This window comes from Coccidioides immitis, assembly GCF_000149335.2.
Source record: "Coccidioides immitis RS genomic scaffold supercont3.1, whole genome shotgun sequence".
In the NCBI taxonomy this organism is placed as follows: Eukaryota; Fungi; Ascomycota; class Eurotiomycetes; order Onygenales; family Onygenaceae; genus Coccidioides; species Coccidioides immitis.
In genome coordinates, this window is record NW_004504310.1 from 8,219,457 (window position 1) to 8,229,027 (window position 9,571).

The following is a 9,571-nucleotide window of genomic DNA, read 5'->3' on the forward strand; positions in this document are numbered from 1 at the left end:
GCTGTGGTTGACCTTTGCATGTACACATAAAATGCACTAGAAGTTACGCTGAGGAAGCGGATTCTATCGGGGATTTCAAGGGGGGTCGCTCGCCTGACTGGCGCCCAACCATGCAGCTGGCGACTGCCCATGGCTGGGAGGGTCTCTCAGGGGCTTTTTAGGGGTGTCTTAGGGGGTTCATAGGGAGTCTTTCCCAGACATGCTAGTGCAGCAAGATTGGGACAGAATTTTTGAATGGAAGTGTGTTCAGGTCAGGTCTGGCTGTTATTGTTACGCTACACAGGAGGTACCAGGAACCGTGGACTCTAGATTAGTTTGGGGGAGTACGGAGTAGCTTGGCTATCGGCTGTGTGCGCCGTGATCAGGATGTATAGAGTACAGAGTGCTGGGGATGGGTAGTTAAAGTTGATGAATTGACGATATGGATGGATGGCGAAGGTAGCCCACGTGATCACCTGAGAACGACCTTCACCCTTTGGCTGGAATTTTATATAACTGCATCAACTCCATTCTCTTCTGGAGGGAGGGCGGCGAGAATGCCTCGACAACCGTTCTCGCTATGAGCTTTAGCAACTTGCCCCCGTCCAGTGGCAGAGGATCACACGCAGATGGTGCCTCCGGGAGGTCGATGCCGCCGTTTCCGGGGTCGTCGTCGTTTACCGCGAACAACCCCAGCAAGGGGATACACCCAAACCTGACGCTCAAGCGGAGTGTCCAATCTTTCGATGGTAATGAGGTTTCTCCTTGTTCTTCTTGTTGTTGTTATTTTGTTCTTTATCTGTTTTGGGCTGCCTGGCTGTCCCCGTTCATGTGGCCTGGTGACCGAGCTGCCGTGAGGATTTTTCCATAGCATGCAGTGAGAGAGGAACCTCCCCGGGATGGCCCATCGGGTGATGTGAATGACGCCGTGTCTTTGTGCGTGATTGATTTCGCCACGGAATGGCATTCCTCCCCTCGCAGCTCTTTTTCTCCCTTCCTTGTCAAAAGCAAAGGCGGGAGCTTCTTCCTCCCCGGCTGCCCGGTGCCATGGTGTGCTGCTTCCTTCTTCTCGCTCTGTTAGCACACGTATTCGCTCACAAACCCCCCCCCTCCCTTTTTTTTTTTTTTTTTTTTTTAAACCTCGTTCATTTCCAATCCTTTATCAATTCCGACCGTATCCCTTTGATCTTCGCCCTCCAGCCTATTCTAGTCTATTCTTTTCGCATTCCATTTGCTCTTATCACACCACAGGATGCACTCTTTTCGGGGGTTACTGCATGATTCCGTTTCCGCCAGTTCTGTATCCCGGCAAGGGCACGGTGACCCCCTAGGTTTCCCTGGTTTACCCGAGTGTTCCGAGCCATGTGAACCTTTCAGTAGCCGCCCACCTCCTAGAAAATTTATAACCCCGTTACAGTTTGCCATTCGGATACAGCAGAGCAGACAATATCGAGCCGCCACAGCTAACTCAAACCGACTTTTAGAATCACTAGACAATAAAAAACCGCTTCCGTTTTCGTACGCCAGTAAAGTCAAACTCAGAGAAAAATACCTTATTGTTGGTTTTATCAGTAGTGGTACCTATGGTCGAGTCTACAAAGCCAAAGGTAGAGACGGCGTGGGCGGGGATTTTGCTATTAAAAAGTGCAGTGCATTTCTCCCTTTTTTATTTTTTTTCCCCCCCTTTTCTTTTTGACCTTGGGGAAGCACGGGGCATTAGCTGACTTTTCCACAGGTTTAAACCGGATAAAGAAGGGGAAAAAGTAGAATATACTGGCCTTTCCCAGTCGGCCATTCGAGAAATATCTCTTTGTACCGAGCTGAACCACCCGAATGTCGTGCGCTTGGTGGAAACAATCCTTGAGGATAAGTGCGTTTATATGGTCTTCGAATACACTGAGCATGACCTCTTACAAATCATTCACCACCACACCCAACCTCAACGCCACGCTATTCCCGCTCCGATGGTGAAATCGATCCTCTTTCAGCTGTTAAACGGGCTTCTCTATCTCCACTCTCAATGGGTTATGCACCGCGATCTAAAGCCTGCGAATATTCTAGTTACTTCTAAAGGTGCCGTTAGGATAGGTGATCTTGGTCTCGCTCGGGTGTTCAAGAAGCCACTCAATTCTCTTTTCTCCGGGGACAAGGTTGTGGTGACCATCTGGTACCGGGCGCCTGAATTGCTACTCGGAGCGCGACACTACACAACAGCCGTAGACCTTTGGGCTGTTGGCTGTATATTCGCAGAGCTGCTATCTTTGCGACCCATATTCAAAGGCGAGGAAGCAAAGATGGACAGCAAGAAAACGGTTCCTTTCCAGCGAAATCAGATGCTGAAAATTATCGAAATTTTGGGTCTACCAAAGAAGGAGAAGTGGCCGGGATTGAGCTCGATGCCGGAATTTCCTCAACTCCAAGCCATGGCAATGGCGCCTGGATCTGGTCATTTGCATAAGCCGTCCAATCTGGAACATTGGTATCACGTCTGCCTCAAGAGTGGTGGCTACTCGGGCAGCTCTCCTGCTGGAAGTCCAGGAAAAGAAGGATTTGACCTTCTCTCGCGATTGCTCGAGTACGATCCGGAGAAGCGAATCTCTGCGAAGGAAGCCCTAAATCACCCGTATTTTACAACCGGTACCCCTGTGGCCAAAAATTGCTTTGAAGGATTTGAGGGCAAATACCCGAACCGTCGGGTTAGCCAGGACGATAATGACATCAGGAGTGGCAGCCTACCAGGAACTAAAAGGAGCGGCCTGCCCGATGATACTTTAACCAGCAGAGCAGCAAAGCGAGCAAGAGAGATGTAGCTTTTTTGACATGATTGGAGTTTTAAAGCGGAGCGAACATGAACTTGTTTACCGGTTTTATTATGAAGCATGGGTGGTGTTTGCGATCCGGGACTTTTTAAATCCTTTCATAGTATTTCTACACGTTGATAGAGACTACTCCGTACTCTATACTTCCGGAATATCCTCCCTGTTCCGGCTTAGCGCATTCTTTTGGTCTATTGGTATATATAAAGGGCTCCCTCCCTGCTGCTCTTGCACGTCAACACCTCTTCCTCAATCCATCTTCTTTCTCCCGTCCGTCAACCGAATGCTGGACCCTCTTCCCGTTTCACATCGGCGGCACAAGCTTCTGCCACTGACAAATCATCCCGTCTCACTCGCGCGTTTCCCCTCGTCTACGCTAGGTGGATGATCACATTAACCATCGCCCAAGCGGTTCACGAGGAGTACGATAAGCAGCTTAGTCAACCTCCAGTCTCGATGATGCTACTAAGGGTACAAAGTTATTCGCATAGATACTCGCAAATCGGTGAATTAGGAGCCAGATCAAGTGCGCAACGAAAGCATATGGCCCGAAATGAACAAAAGCGACGGAACAACGCAAAACCATAACATAAAATCCACCGGAGGGAACGGGTTCTCCTCTGACATGGTTTTCTCGCCATAAGCCGCTGATGACGGTGATGCAGGACTGGGAATCTGTCGAATTCGTGCGAATATCTGGCTGATAATAAGTATTGAACTCATTGACAGTTGTAGGCAATCTAGGAATTGATAACCTCATGCCCACTTGCGTGGCCTGCTGGATAAGGATTGTACGCCACGCGGTGGGCAAGTTGCTGGCTCAAGGACTGTTGTGGAGTTGGCGAACTTGCACTGGAAGATCAGGAGAAGAGGGGAAACAGAGAAAGCAAGTGCTCACACTCTCAGAAGGAGCAGAACACAGGCTAGGTGCTGCAGCCTGTGATGACAGCTGTTGGCCATATCCCTGGAGACTTGAATAAGCAAGTATCACGCTGAAAATCAACATCCTGGAGCGTAACAACCTGGCCATCTTGAATCAATCTCCAGGGTCCTGGGAGCACACGTTTGTTGTAGAGATCAATGGCAGCACGCAGGTTAGTTTTCTGCTCCTCGCTGGTAGTTGGACCGTCAATCATGGTTTGGAGCTCTTTGATCCGAGAATCAACATCGAATTGGATTGGAATCGGACACGCTGGAAGTGGGTTAAATCTAGGCATGGTTGCAGAGTTGAAGGTATTCCTGGACTTCCTTTGCTGAAGGACAATGAAAGGGTGCTGGAAGAAGTGAGCTGCCAGTGGCAGGACGAGCATTATGGTGGGGTCATCACATGATCGCTGACCAAGCCGAATGAAGGAGGCTAACTAGTCTAGATTGGGACGGAACTTGAATTAGAGTTTCGGATGAATGTGGCAATATTGTTAGGTAATCCAACTAGCACCTCGCTCACGTGACCCGCATAGATTAGCTGAGATTCCCCTTTAGGTAGCTTAGTGAATGACAAGCATACAAGTCCTCCATCAGGTTATAGCTCTTTGTGCTGAAGAGCAAGCATATAAGATTGATTTGTAGCTTAAATTGATTATTGAAGCTTACAATCAATATTCTGAACAATTATTCTTGTGAATAACAAGTTTTACAAGCACAAGAGAAAGTGTATATTGAGATAGGTGCCTTCTATACATGCAATCCCTTTAGCTTTCTAGCATCTGGCTGGAGAGCAAGTTAATCTCTGTAGCTTTCTGGTACCTAGAGTGGTATCCAGTTCCGGGATTTCCTGTTCCAGTCCTGAATTCCTGTCTCAATTCCTGTCTCAAGAACAGGATCAGGTTGAAGCTCAGCTCAATGAGATGGGACTGGATTGTTTAACAGCATATTGAGATGGTTCCATGGGAGCTGGAATCAGGATGAGATTGGGACTGGAATCAAAATCTAGCTAATAGAATGATTCTAGAACCTGGCCATGACAAAATGGGATAGAACCAGGATTTCAATATTATATATGAGATGAAATCAGTAAAGTGTAGAATAGGACTGGAAATTATGGTCTCATTTATGTTGTTAAAAGATAATGAAATTTGATAATGATTCTAATATAATTTTATCAATTTATTCAGCTTTAGAAAAGTAATGAAATTTAATAATGCTCTTTATATAATTAAATTATATTACAAGCTATTAGACTTTAGCTACTTGTATTTATTTATTAATAATATTAATATATTTTCTGTTTCTTATCTGAATTAAGTAGTGAATTTAGCAGGCTTTCACTCTCTTTCTGTATAATTTCTGAAGTATCTTGATTATTTTAATTATCTTGAATGACATTCTTGGCCAACTTCTTATATAATATGAGTACTTTATTTAGTATATATATCTTGTCTTCATGTTTAAGTAGCATGATCTTCTTGATTATAAATGTATGAAGCTATAATTATTAATAATAATATGTATTCTGAGCAATATTAAAAATCTATTCTACTTTAATCTTTATTAAAGATACAGTTAAAATATTTCTTGCTATCTAAGTAATAGTTGAAAAATCAGGCTCTAGCATTCTCCACTATTCCAGAATTAGAGCTTGAGATGATATTAAATTCTCATTATTTAAATATTACTGTATTTTATTTTGAAAATTTGCTTGTCTTTAATGAAATCTCTCAAAAATTATTTACTTAATATTTTAGAGAAGTTAGCAGAGAGAAAATTAGAATAATACTTATAATAAATATATATTATTTATATTAAGTATTACTTTTCTTGACTGTTTATATTTCTTATAATGCTTTTTGTAAAATCTTAAAATATGTTGTTAGTATATTTTATGGTTATTACTGGTCCAATTCTCTGAATTATATACTTTCATGCAGTATAATAAATGAAGAGCAGCAGCTACAGCTAGCAGCTCACTTTTTGAATGCTCAGTATTACTATAGTATTTCTAAAATTTCAAGTTGATAACTTTGATAGCTTCTTTAATATTTTCTCTTGTTATTAACTGTTGAATCTTGTCCTTCTCTCTTTCTAAATACTGGAAAAGATGATTGTAGATTGTTTATACTAGATAAATTATTAAATCTGTTGTTTTGAATAGTATCTTGATAAATTAACTGAATGACTGTAACAGTCTAATTATATACTTCATCTGCTTTCAGTCATGATTCAATAAGTGAAGTCTTTGATACTTTGATGATGAGTTCTGAATTCATGAGTTTACAGCTTGTTAAAGCAACAAGACATAAATATATATCTTATAAATGAAATTCTATCTTGTGCAAACATCTTGAATTATCTTGTGCTGGTTCTCTTGTTAATATTCTTGAAAATGTGCAGTAAGTTGGGAGAAGATGTTGGTTGCATTAGCAATAAGATAAATCTATTATTAAGTAAAGATTAGTAAATCAAATCAAGTATATCAAGACTGTTACCAAATTTTGTTATCTTTCTAAGAGTATTTGCAAATGTGTCTGTTAATGCTAGATCATCAGTAATTGAGCTCTCATTAAAGATAGTGCATCAGCAAATCCTTACCAGGCCCAGGGCTGGCCCTGAATGTCTGGGTGGCCAGGGTGTCTGGGCTTATGTTGCTTCCCTGGACTCACCCCAGACAGGTACAGAACTCACTCTGGTAAGTATTTTTCTCTGCTATAGTTTCAGGCAACTTCTAATATAATGAGTGCCTTTACTGCATCTGCTGTTAATTTAGCATGTTTTGTAAATGCTATTATTTTCAACAACTCTGTTGTGTCTACTAGATCTGTTATTTTTTATTAATCTGTACAAGTTGCTTTCTTTTACATTGGTGTTAATAACAGTAATAAAGATATTATTGATATTTTTGTTTACTTTACTGATGATGTTGCTTATATAATTACTGTTATAATTAACATAAACAATACTATTACTAAATACATTAATATCCTATTTTATACTGCTGCTGCTAACACCAGAGATGATAATGAATATGCTGCTCTTAACTTTACTGTAGAAAATATATCTAGTGATACAGTCAGGTAATTCACTACTACTAATATGAAAAACATAATTATACAGAATCTCATATATACTCTTTAATGCTATTAATCTTGCTGTACAGTCTGACTATTTCATGCTGTACAGCTAGATTAGCAAGTTTTACCCCATTAATTATTATTTTCTGGTCTTTTTGTGCTCTGTATTCTCAAGAACATGAGAATTGCTCTTTTTATTATCTTTATCATCTTTATTATTTCTGTCATCTCTATTGTTTCTGTCAGTCTCATTATCTCTGTCATCTTCATTATCTCTATCAACATCAGATATCTTGTTTGTAAGGTCATGAATACATTTCAAGTTAATATTCTTGATATTAACAAGTCTCTATATTTTTGATTCACATCTGTTAGTATAATTCAACAAACTGGAGTTAGTTTTATGTTAGACTAACTAAAGTACTATCATTCAGGATTCTAATATCATTATATTATGATGTGCACTCATTATTATTACCAGTATCTTTTACAAAGTCTAGCTTCACCAAATCATTTAAACTATTCTTATACTTATTAATAATATCAGCAGCAGCAGGCTCTCTCTTCTTCTGAGCATTTTATCTTATATAAGCTCTTGCTTTGTCAAGAATGATTTTATAAATATATGATTGTTGTTCTTCTGTCTGTTAGTTTCAAACAGCTTGTAGACATTTAAAAACATCTATTAAAGTACAGTACTAGTTAGCTTTTAAATCAACTAATTCAGCATCTGTAAAGCAGCTTACTCTGTATAGCTTGACTTTTAAACCTGATACATTCATGACTACCAGTCTCATACTTCTTGATAGTATGGCACAAACATGTCAACACTCAAATGATGCAACCAGCAGACAAAGAATTAAAGAGATATATAGTGTGTTCATTTATGGCAGAGCTGTACATATCTCTACTATAGAGAAACTAACTGACAGCAATATATATTATTAGATTCAGAAAGTGTCTTTTGCCATTCTGTCATTTCAGGCTTCTTAGTAGCAGATTTCATCAGATAGATATCTTAGAAAGATGTTGCATATCTTTTTCTCTGGATTAAAACATGTAAAGCTATTTTTAAAAAGAAGATTTATAGCAGTCTTTTTCTACTCTTCAGCTGTTAATCCAGAGAGTTTCTCTATTATAATATTACAAGTCTTTTTTATGAAGTGCCTTCATACAAAACTTGCAATATTATAAAGCTAACATGTAATATTAGAAACTTGTTATGTCTTGCAAAGATAATAAGTCTTACTCTTCTAGCTTCTGTCTCATTTAATTTATTAGATAGGGTACTTAATATACTACTAATATTATGTCTGCCATCATATTATATCTGCATTACTCTTATCCAGATGTTCTCAATCATTTCACTAAGTTAATTTGTATTAGCAAGATATTTAAATCATGGTGTCAGTTGATCATCTGATACTTTGTCAAGATTTAAACTAGAAAACAGCTGTACTCTCCAGAGTTACTTTGTAATAGAAAGCACTGCTTTATTAGCTGTATTCAGTGATCTGACCAGGCAATACTGCTTGATATCATGCCATATTACATGCTTTAAAGCAGGTAGCTAGGCACTGGAAGATATATCTACTGTATTTTCTGGAGTTATAGTACTTCTAGCTCTAGTGTCAGAATTTTGCTAAAGTTCTTTAGCCATCTGCAATGACTTCTATCATATTAAATATTATTAGTGCTAGCAGATGCATTATGATTACAACTTACTTTCTCAAATAATATATTAATATTACTATTCTTTGTCAAGTTTATTACTTCTTGCATCATGCTATTCTGTAATATTAATAATGCACCCCTGTCTATTAATTGCATTTAAATTAACAATTATCTCTGTAGTGTATTATTAAAATCTGACTAACTCTGTCTGCTGTTCAGAGAACCTGCTGACTGTTTAATTAATGTATTATATTTGACTGTTTATTACTTGCATCAACTGTTTATCTGATCTCAGAAAAGCTCTTGCAGTACTTACTAGTTTGATTCTCTTTCTTGTCATCTAAGAAGTAGCAGGTGCACTTCTGTACTAAGTAGTGTCTGACTAGATTTGTGATGGTGACTTCTGCTTCTGTAACAAGAGTACTATTGTATGCAATTTCTTATATAAGAGTCAGTATTCAATCTTATTAACATAAAATAATTCAAGTTTGACACACCTTTTAATTCACTGTATAATATGTGTGAACAAAGGCTGCTCTTAATGTAAGTTCACTTCACTTCTCATCTTTAAGGCAAAGGTTCTAACTTTCAAAAGAATATGCCACAACTTATTGATTCAGGTCTTCATGCAGCTCTTGTTACTTGCTCAGCTCCATCTGCAAATAACTTTCTTCCTTCTCATGCTGTAAGATATTCTCTTAGAATTGAATTGGAAAAGGGATCTAATGAGAGTAAATTAGTCAAAACATTTCTTTAACAGTAGTTTCAATTCTGAAGCAAAAAGGATCTGCTTAAGCTTCTCACTGCCACAAACTGTTTCTGAAACCCCAACTCTGATCAGGAGTTTTTAATTTTCTTTATTTTTAACCAGTATGTGTGCAAATAACATTTCCTGAAATATACTGACTGTTTACTCCAATAGAGCAATAAAGTATAATATCAAAGAGTGAATCTTCTTCTTATAATGTGACTCCAACACAAACTGTCATTTCTGCAAAGCCAAGCACACCAGGAGTCAAAAATCTTGATGCCAACAAGAAGAATGCTGAAAAAAATGATGCTGACAACAAGAATGCTGACAAGAACAATGCCAAC

General features: G+C 38.9%; 3 protein-coding genes across 3 annotated transcripts; 1 reads left to right on the forward strand and 2 right to left on the reverse strand.

The window, feature by feature from the left end:
* Positions 1-521: 521 nt before the first annotated feature.
* Positions 522-3,006, forward strand: CIMG_00063 (CMGC/CDK/CDK8 protein kinase). Its single transcript, XM_001246291.2, has 3 exons — positions 522-728; positions 1,464-1,623; positions 1,715-3,006. Exons 1-3 carry the CDS (start codon positions 560-562, stop codon positions 2,787-2,789), a joined length of 1,404 nt encoding a protein of 467 aa, XP_001246292.2. The 5' UTR covers positions 522-559; the 3' UTR covers positions 2,790-3,006.
* CIMG_10460 (uncharacterized protein) lies at positions 2,883-4,051 on the reverse strand. Its single transcript, XM_012358785.1, has 4 exons — positions 3,818-4,051; positions 3,694-3,759; positions 3,551-3,622; positions 2,883-3,491 (listed from the first exon to the last, which is right to left on the reverse strand). The coding sequence occupies exons 1-4, from the start codon at positions 4,010-4,012 to the stop codon at positions 3,318-3,320; spliced, it is 507 nt and encodes a 168-aa protein (XP_012214208.1). The 5' UTR covers positions 4,013-4,051; the 3' UTR covers positions 2,883-3,317.
* Positions 4,052-6,941: 2,890 nt separating this feature from the next.
* CIMG_12908 (uncharacterized protein) lies at positions 6,942-7,584 on the reverse strand (the record flags this gene model as incomplete). Its single annotated transcript, XM_001246290.2, has 4 exons — positions 6,942-7,151; positions 7,294-7,321; positions 7,462-7,484; positions 7,549-7,584. The coding sequence occupies 4 exons, from the start codon at positions 7,582-7,584 to the stop codon at positions 6,942-6,944; spliced, it is 297 nt and encodes a 98-aa protein (XP_001246291.2).
* Positions 7,585-9,571: the final 1,987 nt, after the last annotated feature.